The sequence below is a fragment of the Poeciliopsis prolifica genome, unplaced genomic scaffold (assembly GCF_027474105.1).
Source record: "Poeciliopsis prolifica strain line A6 unplaced genomic scaffold, Auburn_PproV2 SCAFFOLD042, whole genome shotgun sequence".
Lineage (NCBI taxonomy): Eukaryota > Metazoa > Chordata > Actinopteri > Cyprinodontiformes > Poeciliidae > Poeciliopsis > Poeciliopsis prolifica.
In genome coordinates this window covers 3,106,332-3,121,974 of record NW_026562417.1, presented here as the reverse complement: position 1 = coordinate 3,121,974, position 15,643 = coordinate 3,106,332, and the positions used below count along the sequence as shown (strand labels likewise).

Genomic DNA, 15,643 nt, shown 5'->3' with positions numbered 1-15,643 from the left:
TTGGGTTGGTTTTAATAAAAACATTGTTTAATAAATTAGCATAAGTAGAGTAAACGATCAAAATGGTAATCAATAAGGAAGTTGTGTCAAGTCACTTGTGACCAAGTCAAGATTGTTCCAATAGGAAAATGTTATCTAAGCTTAAAAATCCAATACATGTTAAAGGTTTTGTGACATGAACATTATATGCCCGAATATTTGTCACCTTAGTTAAAAAAAACATCAAACTGAGCATAGCTTGCTCTGTTCAGGTTGAAAGTCTGTTTAACTGACGTACTTTGAACTGTCCAATGACTTCCACAGATCTTGAAACTTTAATTTCTAGATGTTTGCATAAATTGACTTGGACCAATTTGTATGACTGTTGTTTGATTCCTCTGTAGGTAATTTAAATGAATTTGAGCCACTTGAGTCCAAAATCAACTGAAAGTCTTGTAAAATTCCTTGGCATGATGATCCCTCATGAAGAAATCAATTTGGAAAGATTGAGATTGGAACTCCAACTAAATTATTAAAACTTAGGTTATGACTTGGTATTAAAGCATGTCTCTCTCATCTTTCGATCACCAAGCTACACTAACATATGTGATGAACATAGAGAATGGAGGTTACAAAGGTAGTACATCACTTTATTTACAAAAATGTTAACAGCATTTTGTAAAAAAGAAAAAAGACTATGGCATAAGACAAGTCTCAATGACAGAAAATCTAGTTTGGCCAGTTTTTCTGCAGTGGCACTACAACGATTTATGAAAAATAAAATTTGATTTACAGTTGCAATAATTTGTTATTTATAGCCTTAAAAAATGTAAATAAAATATATCCAGATGATATGGCGCACAAAGAGTGACACCTTAGAACCTATGTAAACTCACATGGGCTGAGGGTAAATATTAAATTTACCTGAAAGCTGCCTTTTAGGACATAATCAATATCTTTGTACAGTAAGGCAAAATAAACGGAAAGAAAATAAATTTCAGTTCCAGCAGAAGAGCTGGCGCTTCAGTGACCTTAGTCTTTCACAGAGTTCATGATCCAGTCGTAGATGATAAGAGTCATGCAGCCAAACATGACAACAATTCCTAATGCCAGGAACATCGCAGCCTGGTGGAAGAAATCATTTCACAGTTAATACTGTATAGTTTCAGTTTGTGAATAACCTCAAAGATGCATTCATAAAGCTTTCCTTTTAATACAACTTAAATGTTTTTGGCATCAAATGTGTAGAATAAGAGACATAAATGTTTAATAATGTCTTACCCCAATTTTCTGCCTGGATTTCATTGACTCCTTCTTAACCAGTCTGAGATAGAAAGTTGAGGGCAGGATAAAGATCAGCATTGTAGCAGAGGCACCTGGAATGAGGAAACTCGAGCTGTTAATCATAAAGGGTCAATAATACATGATTAAAAAGTTGACGATACGTATTAACATGTGCAATTACTTACCAATGAAGCCAAAAATATATTTGATGCTGGGGACAAAGATGACCAGGATGTTGGTTCCTGCTAGCAGGCTCAGGGCGATGATAATGTGACGGATCCAGCTGAAGTTCTTTCCTGGGAACAGCAGGTGGCTGACTGAGGTACGAATCTGTTCAGAACCAGACAAAGATTAGCTCAATAAACTTCATAGTCTTCGTGACTGACTGGTTAATTAACAGTAGACCTTCAATACTTACAGGGAAGAGCACCACAGGAACTGTGAGTGTGACAGCGGCCAGCACAGCCAGACGAACAACCAGCAGGAGAATATCGTACTTGTAGAACTTTGAGTAGGTGTGGAGCAGCTCAGGTTCCACATGGACTGAATAGAAATATGACAGATCACTTCAGTTACTTACTTCTAATGACTAAGAACAGTTTGACTTTATGCCAACTCAGCTGCAATTATATGTAATTAATAAACATCAACATTCTAACACATAAGACAAGGGTGTGTTGTATACCTAAACAATACCCTCAATGTTTTCTACATAGAACATTTAACTTCTGTTTAATCCAGAAAAGGAAACAGTAATAGTGAACACAACTCTCTGCAGGTTTTGTACTGCAGAGACAAAAGCTATCTGCTTGTCACTCTCCTTGCAGGAGCCTCTTATTAAATCCTGTTATTTTCCTTCTGTTTGTGGTTCTTGTAATTTTGTTTGTTCAGCTTTTTTTCATTAAAACTTCTAAATCTAATCAACGTCTCAACCTGCTGCATCTGGGTCCAACCCATCTTGACAACATCTCAATACTGCTAACACTGTAGTTTTTAAATCTTGCCCAACTCACTGTTGAAGGTGAGGTATCCAAAGAGGGCGGCCAGCAGGTACATGATGAACACGGCCAGGAAGGACACGTTGGCCACGTTCTGCATCTTTCGGCGTGATCGGCTGTTCAGGGACGGAGAGTTTTATTTAGACACCAGACCAAACTTTAAAGAAATATAGCATTGGTGTAGTTTCACTTTGAGTTAAATCCATGCAGCAGGACTTACTCTTTGAGCTCTTTATACATAGGGAGGATAGTAGGGTGGCCTACAAAGGCAAAAAAGAGGATGGGTATAGCATAGACAGTCTGGAGAGATGGAAAAATGCAAAGATTAGATGTTATTCTTTGAGTATTATTAAAATATTCAAACCTGTTTAATCTGTGAGAGATTTATTTACCTGTGAGTTGTAGACAAAGTATTTAGGCTTGCAAGTGTCATCATCTGTAGTGGGGTTGTCACTGTGGTGGGTGCTGTTCAACAAATGCATGGTTTCATTTCCATCGTCAGGAATAGGCAGAGGACAAGATATCTGGAACTTCTTTATGATCACCTGCATCAAGGTAAATATGTTTGGATTACAGTATATTTTTACAATATTAAAAAACTACATAACTAGTGATTTGAAAACATTAATGAAACAATTTACAAAATCTAACTTGCAGGAGAAATAAAAGAGGGAGGCGTCATACTGACCACAATCAGAAAGAACACGAGGCAGAGCAGAGAGAGACCACTGGTGTAACCAAGGTAACCTAGTGAGGTAGGATGAAAAAATATTTGCCGTCTTAAAGTTGGTGCTTCAACTATTATTATTACGTAGGAAATACATCCTTACCCAAGTTCCTGAGCAGTGAGAGAGGCAGGATAACAATTATTGTGACCAAAATCACCAGGTAATCTCCATTGATGTACCATTCACTGAAACACACAAATACATTTTAAATTGATAGAATAATATCTGTTACACAACCTGTTGAGAAAATGCAATTAATTAGCTTGAACACTCAGAATGGGAACTTTTTCACTTGTCTTGAGTTTTCAGCTTCAGAGGAAATCGGGTCATTCTCCAGATTGACAGAGACGTCTCCAACACAAGGAATGCTTAGGAAATGAGCCTGATCAATTTGTCAATAAAAATGAATTCCAACAGTGATCAAATGTCCTTGTTACACTGGACATGTTCACTTCTCACTTTTCACGTTCTGTCCGGAGAATCAGGGAAACTTTCTACACACAAAAAAGATGTGCATTTTTTATTATTATAATGTTTGGAATTTTACCAAATGATTAATACTGAAGAATCCTAGTTTTTTGTTATATTTTAAGAATTTTATTATTTTTTGATAAGCACTAGTACCTGTACTGTCACTTTAAGAGAGCGTCTTATAACATCAGTTGTGTTCTATCCTCAGTTGGTGCTAGGCTGCCTGAGAAGAGGTAGGAACTTTTCTTTGTTTTTGGTTAAGCTCGCGTTCTATGAAATATATAAAATAATAGTAAATACATGCAGCTGTGAATGTTTATTTGTTTTAATACATAGAGAGGAGTTTTCTTTCCAAAAAGTAAAGAACTTCTTTCTTAAATGTTAGAGCAGATATTATTAGTTTTTCACAGAGTTTCTCCATGTGTTTATCTGCTAGGGGAATTGCAGGTCTCTGCCTGAAACCTGCATTAAAGAACAACCAGGAACTCCTGTGGTCTGAGTCCCTTCTTCAAAAGAACACAACACAGAAGTAAGGAAGGTTAACCAACTGTAAAAGACTAGGTTATCAGTAAAGAACACTAATAGTATACACCGGTTACATCTGCATCCACAACATTTCCTTTTCAACAGTTTCAACTGTTTGGACATAAATAATTAAATTTCTGCCAGAAATAAAGGAATTAAAGTTTTTAAGAAGGTAAAATCTGAATATAATTAACAGAGTAATTCCAACATGCTGCCACATTGAGCAGCAGAATTATAGAATGTCACATAATTTGATTTTGTACTAGAAATTTCAGCTCTAAAATAAAAAACCTACAAAGATATTAAGTGTCAAATGGTGAAATGAACAGCAGCCATGCAATTAATAAGAACAAATTCTGCTATTTCTGTGCTTAGTTGTTAAAACAACCAAATATTTAACTACTTACCCATCATTTGCTCCAGTAAAGGACTGAATAACATTGGGGAGTTCATATTTAATGACGAAGAGGTAACTTGACATGGCTGCATAGAAGATGAAAAAGAAGAAAGAAAACAAAAGAAAATAAATAAACACAGACATTAGTGACATATAAACACAGAAGTTAGCAATATCTAGCATAAATTTTTGCTCATTAAAAAAAAGAATCATTTCTGATATTTTGAAAGATACTAAGTCATATGACACCCATAGAAATAATAATAATAATGTAAAAACTATCTAATTCTGCACTGCCAATTTGGACACAGAGAAGCAATGTTTCAGTTTAAAAGAGATGGTAGATCAATGTAAGCATCATAGTTACAATACATAGCTGTAAAGGTTAAAGGTCAGTCCCTCACCTCCAAAGTTCAGCGTGGTGATAGTGCAGGAAGCAGCCAGTTTGCCTGACATTCCAAAGGCCTTGTAACCCAGTGACTCGTAAACAAGATCCCCTGGAAAAAGAGGGAAGAAAAAGGCAAAGCTTTAAATCTTGACATTTAAATATGATCAAACAAAAAATAAGTTGGAGCTGGTGCTCACCTGCTTCATTGGCTGTCTTTAGCAACAAGTGGATAGAATACAAGGAGAAAATGGCAACGGAAAACAGGAGAATCCTGTAAACACAAAAGAAAGAAAATGTCTTCAGTTGTAGATGACCTGTGTTTATCGGCAATAAATAAATAAAATCTATTTATTTATTGGTGCCAAACGATACAAGTTGTGCAATAGGCACAGTAATGATGAAAAGGAATTCTGATTTTTTTATATTTTAAATCCAGGCTTCTGCTGAGAGAAACTTTTATAGTAACTAACAAAACATTTTCCCCAAAAACATGATATATTATACATTCATGTATTTGCAAAACAACATCCAATAACTGTATTCTAGTGAAAAATGAACTTATGCAGGAGTTGCATGTGTTCTTGGACCACATGCACACACTTTATTATTGATATTTTCCCAGTTGGTCTTTTACAGAAGCTCAGACAAGCAGGTCCAGGTTGCTGATAACATCACATCACTTCAGATGTGAGGATTTTCTTCTTAGTTTGCAAGTCAATACAAACAGAATAGTTCAAAATTTCTAGCTGATCTTAGGAATATCAAGACTTGAGACCTGAAAACCTTCGTCTGAATGCCACTCAGACAAATTAAGATGAAAAGACAAGTTCTTACACAAACTGGGCGATACCGGTGTTGGCCATAGCATAGGACAGACCCAGGATGCCGCTGCCCATGATGGCATTACCCAGGTTGAAGACGGACATGCCGAAGGAGGCAGTGCGCTGGTGCTGCTGAGGAGAAAACTGAGTTTAAAAAAACAAAAAACAACAGGAAAAAAAAAATACATTGTGGAATAAATAAACCTGAACTTACATATTCAGTTTCATACTTCTTCTTGCTTGGTTTATGATCAGAGAGGAAGTTTTGACTCTCTGGATCTTCATCTGGGTATTGCCTTAAATCGAAGAAAGAGATGTGTTCAATGAGCTGACATATCAAACTTTTTATTCGGTTTGTTTGTGAAGACATGTTAAAACCGAGCCTCACCCAGGAACCTTCCTGGGAAAGTCAGAGTTGTTGCCATTGGAGCTGCAGTTGTCGTCGTCTTGAGGAGCGTTCAGGCATTTCATCTCAGTTCTACAACCAGCCTGCTTCTCATTGGGCATTTTAGAGCTGAAAACATAGAAAGCAGAACAAAACAGGTTTTAAGTTGTTGTGTTTCAGTAAATGTTTATTTTCCCTGATGCCATATCTACCACACCTCTGCCTCTAATTGTTCGTTAATGTGTGTTACTGGTAGTGAGCCTGACAACAATAAATTATTATTGATACTTTGTGTTTTTGATGCTAAAATAGATGTAGGCTTATGCCATCCCATTGCTAAGGACGTTAATGTGTTGACATGATGTACAATTTCTGACACGTAAAATAACATTTCTGCTCTTTACTGTCATCAGAAGTAGCACTTTTGTTGTCCTCATCTTTTTGAGTCGTCTCTGAAAATTTCATCCCAGTTTTAACATCAGACTGCTTTTCACTGGACAGTGAGACTTAATGTCCTTAAATATTTTAAAATAATATTTAAATAATAATATTTAAAAATAACAAACAGTGCCATGCCGCTTCTGTAACAATAAGATGGCCCTCCAAGTATCTTTGCTAGAAAACTACTTCTCACTTAACAAAACATACTGTTGCTGAGTAAAAAAAATACAGAATGATCCGAGAGAAACAAAAACCAAAAAGTAACTGAAGTTTACCATGTTGCAACTCACATGTTCTGCGCCATGTTTCTTCTCGCTTGGTAGAGAAGAGAGTTAGTGTTTAAATGCTGCTATTATTATCTCAATCAGTGTCTGGATATCACAATTTTAGTATCAGGCTTTTAGTTGATGGATATTTTATGGATAAAAAGCACAAAAAAAAGGCAGTGGATCAATATTTTTTATACTTCCAGTTTTGTTATTGTCTATTTATTCGCTAAATGTGTATGTATAAACTCAGAATGGTTGATATAGTCTATTCTGGATTACACTTCCAAATGGATGCTTGTACCTACAGTCAAAAAGTCTAGTGTGACATCTGATTAAAAAAACAGGACTATCTTCATTGTCACAGTCTTTGTTACGGACCACTGACTTGTCTGACCTGTTTTCAAAACCTGTTTCAAGCAACAAAAAAAAAACACAGTTGAAAGTAAAACCTTGAGAACCGACAGACAGACATCGTTTTTATTTTTAAACTATACAGAACTACACATATATTCAGTTTGTATATTGCAGCACTATGATGTATTCGTTGAAAAAGGCGTCATAGCTTATATAAGATCTGAAAACGAAGAGAAACAGCATACAGTATTGTAGGCTGTCATTATGTAGAAATGCGTCTTTATGATTTGAGCCTTGTATTTTCATCTTATTCCAGAAAGTGACCAGAGTTCAGTTGGTTTTCTAAAAATGAACACTGTCAGATGTTCAGTATGAACTTTAATTACCAACAAAGTAACATGGTGATGATGCTCCACCAACAGATTGTCTGATGCAGATTAGAAATGGATTATAATGTGGAACTGTAAAAAGTTCTCAATTTATTCATTATCACCATAAAAACTAAAATCAATATAGAACAAGTTGCATAAAGTCTTATTATTTGTGGTAATATTTGACTTCTCACATATCATTGGCATATCTGTTTGTTTGACAAAACCAGATTTAGAATGAACTTGTAAAAGCTAATCCACTGAGCAGAATGGCAAAAACTTATATTCAGGTAAGAGCATCTTACTATAAACAATAATATTTACTTATTATTATTATATCTAATAATTTTTACTTAATGCTTAGGTAAAAATTAAAAGTATGGTACAGTAAATCTGCTCTAAGACTCTAAGAAGTAAATATTATCAAAAAGTTACTAAAGTACCAGAGTAAATGTTGGCTACTCACCTTCAGAGCCATGAACAAAGTGAAACTATTTAAAAGGAAGGAGACTGAACCCTTATTGCATCAGCTCTGATACTTATAGGTCAGAGTTACAGGTGAGAGGTGGAGACTGGCACACAGCGATGTGCTATTGGATCAAAAACAATCAAAGGAGGAAAAAACAACCTAATAACAACAACAACAAAAAAAAAACACTCCCTGGTGAGGTGTTACATGTCCCACCGGGAGGACATATTTCAAGACATATTTTACTTTACTTTATTTGATTTGATTTTATTCAGGTCAGACTGATCCATTATCTTCTGGCAAAGCTGTGTTTATTAGAGGGAGCCCAGCAGTCGCTGCGACTGAACATGCTTTGAGTCCTGTCATACATTAAAAACGTAACGCCTAGAAAACTTGGTGCATAATTCACCCCTTTGGCGGTTTCAGGTAAAATGGCTACAAGACCCAAATTTTGTCAGACTAATAGGGGAGAAGATAGATACTTACTTTGAATTAAATACGGATCAGACTTGTGCTTCAGTCAGATGGGAAGGATTCAAAGCATATATTCGAGGTGAAATCCTTAGCTATACAAGTACAAAAACAAACAACAGAAGGAATGGCTGGAAATCTTGGATAAACAAATAAAATCTCTCTGATGACCAAACAAAGCAGAATGAATTATGTTTGAGAACTGAATATAATAAATTATCTTATGAGGCAGCAGCAAAAAGTTTAATGTGGTTAAAATAATCCTATTATGACCAAGGAGAGAAAGCTGGAAAATTATTGGCGTGGATAATTAAGAAGATGCAAAGTGAAAGAGCAATTAATAGTATAAAGACCCCCTCTGGCAGGGTAACAGTAGATCCAGCTGAAATTAACGATAGCTTTAGGCAATTCTATGTAAAACTATATAAATCAGAGTACTACCACGCTTCAGACGAACAAGATATATTCTTAGATCAACTTCGGTTCCAGACTCTTACAGAAGAGACAAAAAAGGAATTGGATACAAATTTAACGATTGAAGAAATCTCACAGGCCATACAAAGTATCAACAGTGGTAAAGCTCCTGGGCCTGACGGTTTCACTATTGAATTTTACAAAACTTTTAAAGAAAAACTTATAATTCCGCTCTTCAATATGTATGAAGAAGCATTTAGAAGGGAAATTCTCCCACCTACTTTGAGACATGCAATGATCACACTGATGTTAAAGCCTGGTTAACATCCTGAGGAGTGTTCTTCATTTAGACCAATCAGTCTGATGGGGGTGGACACTAAAATACCTTGCAAAGCCCTAGCAAACAGATTGGACCCCTTTATCTCATATTTAGTTCATAACGATCAAAATGGTTTTATACCAAAACGTCAAGGGTTTCACAACATAAGAAGAGTCCTAAATATAATTCATGAGAAATCTGACGCTAAAGATACTGCTTTATTATGACTTGATGCTCGTCAGGCCTTTGATAGAATTGAATGGTCATATCTATTTAACGTTCTCCCGAGGTATGGATTTGGCTGCAGTTTCCTCAAATGGGTTAAACTTTTGTATGCAACTCCCGAAGCCAGTGTTTGGACAAATAATTTAGCCTCTAAACCTTTCATGTTAGAACGTTCCACTCGCCAGGGTTGCCCCTTATCTCCAATGTTATTTGTCTTAGCTATAGAATCCTTGGCAATGATGATAAGAACGCCAACGGATCTATTTGGCATTCAGCTGGGAGACCAGGAGCATAGACTGGCATTGTATGCTGATGATCTGATAATTTTTTTTGACAAATTTATCTGTTAGCATCCCAAATTTAATGCAACAAATAGAGATATTTGTTCAGTTCTCTGGCTACAAAATAAATGATTCAAAGTCCTCTATTCTATTTCTGAACAGGGATGAAAGACTGAACCCGGTTGTACAGACCCCTTTTATCAATGCAAGGGAGGGATTTGTGTACCCAGATGTTAAAATCACCTCAGACGTTGAAGCAATTGTATCAACAAACTATGATCCTCTGGTCAGTAAAATAAAGGAGTTTCTGAATAATTGGATGACATTGCCCATATCGATGATTGGCTGAATAAATATAATCAAAATGAATATATTACCAAGATTTTTGTATCTTTTTCAGACAATTTCTTTGCCTCTTCCAAAACATTTTTTTGATAGATTAAACGATATTTTCAGTAGATTTATTTGGAATAATAATAAACCTAGGTTGAGACTTCGCCTGTTGTACCTGCCATATGAGAGGGGGGGGGGGGGGGTTACAACTCCCTAATCTTAAATTGTATTATTGGTCTGCCCAGTTACACTCAGCCATGTTCTACTTTTCAACCAAAACACCCCCAGCTTGGATGAAAATTGAACAATTAACAACAAACCTTAGATTAAATCTGTATTTGTACTTCGCAAAGCCAAAGCAATTGATGAAAATGACAAGAATCCCTTTCTTAAAAACACAATTGATGTCTGGTATAGGACCCATCAATATATTGGAGATGCTCCTTCCATTTCCTCTTTCTCACCCATCTGGGGAAACAGATATTTTAAGGCAGGTTTCAAAGGCTGGGCAAATAAAGGTGTACAGAAATTGGCAGATCTTTATAAGGATGACAGGCTTCTTACATTTGAACAATTATGTCAAATGTATAACATTTCAAAGAAGCACTTTTATAAGTATTTACAAATTAAACATTTTATTATGTCTAAACATAAAAAGATTGAACCCAAACCACCCTGTCATACCTAGAGAATATTGTGCTAGAAAATCTAGAGAAGAGAGGTCATATTTCTTTATTTTATTTAGCTTTACTAAGGCATGATAAGGAATCCACTGCAGATAAACTGGATGCATGGAGAGTTGACATTCGAGAAGAGATACAAGTAGCGGACTGGAACACTGCATGCGTAAAGGCCCAAAAACAGTCAATCAATACAAGAATGAACTCCTTCAATACAAGTGGTTGATGAGAATTTACATAACTCCAGTTAAATTGAACCGCTGGGCACCTAACATCCCAGATATTTGTTGTGAATGTTTGGTTGGAAGGGGTTCTCTCTTTCACTGTGTATGGGAGTGCCCAAAGTTACAGCAATATTGGAACTTGGTTACGCAAACTTTGTCAGAGATTGTAAGAGTGAATGTACCTGATGAGGCCAAAATGTGTGTTTTGGGTATTTATCCGGAGAACTGTGTTTTTAATTCCAGACAGTTAAAATTGATTGACTTTGGAGTCCTGCAGGCCAGGAGATTAATATCTCTATACTGGACAAAAATGGACATGCCTTCAATTCACATGTGGATGAAGGAGATGATATTGTGTATGGCTCTGGAGCGACTCACTTACATTGTCAGAGGAAAAGGAGCGAAATTTGAAGAAACATGGTCACCGTTGACCAAGTTTCTGAAATACTACAAAGGACATTAAGAGAACTGTGCAGAGATTGCTGAGTTTTTTTTTTTTTTATTTTTTTATCATTGTTTATTATTGTTAATTTGTGTTTGTTTGCTTTGGGGACTAAATTACTTAATGATAATCTGTATTGAGTGTTTCACTGTCACTTGTTTTTTTTTTTTTGTCTTATTCTTTTATGTTATAAAAAAAAACGTAACGCCTCAAAAAGACCAAAGTACAGACTGAAATCATTTAACTTTAAGGTCTAAGAATGAAAAAAACATCACTTTTCAGAGAGAAAGTCAACCACTGACCACTAGAGGTCGTCATTGGAAAGAGAATAATAATAATAATAATAATAATAATAAATTGTATTTATAACAACCTTTATATCTCACATTTATTTTGCAATAGCAATGCATCTTTGCATTTAAATAATGCATGTTTTAATGAAATTGCACGTTACTCAGCCAGTCATATGAAAAGTAACTTTACCAAAATAGAAACGCATTGATAAGAACTTAAGCAGCACATCACAAAGGTCTATGCTGGCCTTTTGTTTGTATAGCCAGTTGTGTAAACCACAAATCCACCCACTTTTGGACAAATTTGATCTCAAGTGACGTTGCTGGATTTGTAATTTGACGAGACACGTATCCGGAATTACGATTTAGGATATCTTGAACGTAATTATCACTGGTCAAAATTACAATTTTAGATATCTGAATTAAGAATGACGTTGAAGCCCTTTTGTGCTGTCCAAACTGTTGCCTGTAGAATTTTATGTTTCCTGCACAAAATTGTCCGTAAATGCCACAAATTAGAAGGAATTCGGCGATGTTGGAAATGCGGAGAATGCAAAACTTCATAAACTATAAGACTGCTAATGATGTCTGCAAGAAAATAATCCTGTTTATTCATTTCCGACGAACTGAATGCACTTAAAAACAGCTTTGAAAAGCTAAAACTGCTTTGTCAATCCATTTTCAACATGACAGTTGTGCATTTTCAAACATCTTTTTTCGTTTTTTCTACTTTTTATTGTTTTATTAAACTTTCAAATTGCCATGTAAATCAATGACGTTTTGACTAGACCGAATGCTAATTCAAGATATAAAATGAACTTTTCCAAAACAACTTTAAACACTTTAAGTGATCTGAAAGAACAAGTTGCTGGTTTAAAAAGCCAATTAGCAGCAGTTATGAAACAAAAGAAACAAACATTACCTAAAAAGAACCAAACAAAACCTGACCATGCAAACCCTGAACCCAACTTACCTTCACACAGTAGTTCACGGCCCAAGCCTTGGTACTGCTTTTGCTGTGGAGAGGATGGACACATTGTTACCAACTGTGAATCTGAGCCGAACCCTGCACTTGTAGAGGCAAAACGTAAAGAACTACAACAAAAAAGACAAATATGAGATAGACAATACAGTGGTTCTGCTTCTTTAAACTAAAGTCTGCCTCTGTTGTGGGACAAACAGAGGCTACCACAGAGTCAAACCGTCCCTGTCAGGTATAAATCACAGATTAAACAAACACAGAAAAGACAAGAGAGTTAGATTCTTTCTACTCGCGAGAACAGACAGAGATGTGCTTTCAGTTACAATCTCCTACCGCTCTGAAGCACATTTGTCCGCTCCTCTCTTTTTATTGTTTTCAGGATCCCTAATAACAAGGACGCTGTAGCTCTAAAGGGAGGGGAAACCAATTCACATAACTCCAGCGCTAAATGTCATTTACTAACTAAGACACAAATTATTCTGCACTAGATAATCTCGTTCCAGGCACAAAGTTTAACAGAATATGTAGTGAATCTTCACAGTGACGGTTTTATAGCAGTCCAGCAACTCAACGAAGCAGAGCTCCTGGTCAAGAGATAAGCCTTGCAGGAAACTGCTGTCTCTACTTTCCATCAGTGAGGCCTTCTGAGAAAGGAATCAGAGTAAATCAACAATATAGAAACATTCTTAATTCTATAATGAGATTAAACAAGAAAAGCATAAAAGAAAGGTAATATTATAAGGATACATGAGAATAACGAATATTTGATTAATAATATCACAATTTCTCCAACAGTCCCTTTGAACCTCAACAAAATGTGCAGACTAAAAAACATGCCATTTTAAAGTTGCATACTAAAACCGACAGATTCAAACTGCCTCGAGGCTTAATTGGCACTAAAAGTACAGCCCAAGTAAAGATTAACGGCAATATTGTTAACATATTCTCGATTCTGGCTCTCAAGTGACCACAGTCCCACAGTTGTTTATATTATTAAATTTTACTCTTTCTTGTTGACACTTTGTGCACTTCCTTGTTGTTCACACCTAGGCTCCTGAGAATTTAGAGTCTTTTGATACGGCCCAACTTCTTTTTAAATATACTTTCATAGTATCAGTACAAGTCAGAGAAGTAAATTGAATCACCTGCCTTTTACTTTTATGAGGTGTATTTAAAGTAACTTGTGGGTTACATGTTGGTTCATTAAAAACTTAAATGAAATGACCTTTATACTGTTTGTCAATTTGTTCATTTTTTCACAAAATGACAAAAAACTGCAAGGATACAAAATGATGAAATGCCTCGCATGTTTCACAGTAGAGGACGATGCTCTGTAGCACCATCTAGAGGTCAGAAATAAAAACAGTTAACTCACAGTACTGTAAGAAAACATGACAGATAATCTTTCCAGGATTATGTTCTATGGCAAGCCGTTTTGACATAAAAGTACATAAACATAAATTCGTTTTACTGCCCTTACATTCAAGATATCTCAAATTGTTTTATGACTTGATGTTTTAAAAATGTAAGATATCTCTAATTAAATTTTGACTATCCTGTTTCAGTCCATGATATTCCTGATATTCGGTGTGGCCGTCATGTTTGTCAGCCTGAGTGATGTCATCTATGACTGGATCAGAAATCGAGTGTCGGACGAAGGCCGTCAAAGTTCCAGCTGCTGGAGGGACTAAAGCAGGGATTTTTTTTTTTCTGTGCCAAAACTGTGATTACAGCATTATTTTCTTAAAAGCACTTTTGACTATCGGTTTTTACTTAAACAGTGCCAATTAAAACTTTCTACTGTGACTTTTTCTGAGAGCCAAGAGCTCCAGAGTATCTGCCTTGAGCACTGTGTGAAACTGTTTTTACATTTTATACACTAGGGAAGCTATTGTTGTGTATAGCAGCTTGTTCTGCCTCTATGAGGATACCAAGCCTTCCAGATCAACTTCCTCCACTCCTGAAGAGGAATGAAGACTTTGGAAGGTTTTTGCTTGTTGTTTCATCTGAGAATATTTTGAACACTAACCAAGTCCAGCTTAGATCTAGTTCCAAAAGTGTTGAGAACAAGTCGTCAGATGGAGCCTTGTGATTACATTGTTGAGCTTTCAATTTCTATATATCTTAATATATTTAAGCAATATTATAATTTTATGTTGTTATTTTTTCATGTGAACTTTTTTGTTTAAAATATTGAAGACAATTTTATTGGAGCTTCATAGGAATCTTTGTTTTCTCCAAAATGCAGCTATGAATGTTACTCTTTTTAGAGATTGACTAAATCATGTTTGTTTTTTTTCCAAGTACTTTCATTTATCTTACTTTTTTAATGTTACAAATATTTACAGACTATCTCTAGAACTGAAATGGGTACTAAATCTACTGCCTGACATGTTTTCTTCATAATTCTGTCCTTGGTTGTATATTTGGGATTGTATTTGGCAAACTGTAGATTATCCAGGGAAGAAAATTTTGTGCTAAACAACACAGCAGATGTTCTCTCCATCCAAAGTTGCCCCATCAGTTCAGCTGAACAAGTGGAGATGTTGCACCAAGAAGAAATATGAACATGTACACTTGAACATCTGCATTTGATATTTATATAGAAAATGTACATATTATAATTTCCTTTGTGTAAGATTGAAAGTCCTTAATATTTGTCATGATGTCCAAATAAATTGTGCTGAAAATATTTAAAGTCTTTACTGAACTACATCAACTTCTGCTCATATGATTCTGCTTTCAGGGCTAACACAGTGCTAAATAAAATGTAACCGTGAGTATTTATAAGTCCTATAAAACTGAAATAGTTTACAAACACGCAATACTGCTGAAAGTATTATTCAAATCAACATAGCAGACAGTAACACAAGTGCATTTTTAGTTTGTATTTCTAAGCAGCTTGACAAGCTACACTAAATGTAACAAGATTAGTGTCACAAATTGGCATGTAGAATAGCAAGTGTTTGAAAAGTTTGTGGTGCTCCTCCAACTAAACCGATCCATGGTAGATCAAGCACAATGAAAAACGCAACACAAAAAAAATATGCTGCACTGTTGAAAACGGCATCAAAATGCACTGTAAGTTGAAACATATCA

At 35.5% G+C, this 15,643-nt stretch overlaps 1 protein-coding gene across 1 annotated transcript; it reads right to left on the bottom strand.

Moving 5' to 3' along the window:
- Positions 1–608: 608 nt before the first annotated feature.
- LOC129376037 (sodium-coupled neutral amino acid symporter 2-like) lies at positions 609–6,729 on the bottom strand. The gene is made up of 16 exons (XM_055055446.1): positions 6,708–6,729; positions 5,980–6,105; positions 5,806–5,887; positions 5,605–5,723; positions 4,968–5,041; positions 4,787–4,879; positions 4,393–4,468; positions 3,092–3,174; positions 2,950–3,008; positions 2,654–2,806; positions 2,482–2,561; positions 2,277–2,377; positions 1,682–1,806; positions 1,449–1,593; positions 1,261–1,355; positions 609–1,104 (listed from the first exon to the last, which is right to left on the bottom strand). Exons 1-16 carry the CDS (start codon positions 6,719–6,721, stop codon positions 1,012–1,014), a joined length of 1,518 nt encoding a protein of 505 aa, XP_054911421.1. The 5' UTR covers positions 6,722–6,729; the 3' UTR covers positions 609–1,011.
- Between the last annotated feature and the right edge of the window lie 8,914 nt (positions 6,730–15,643).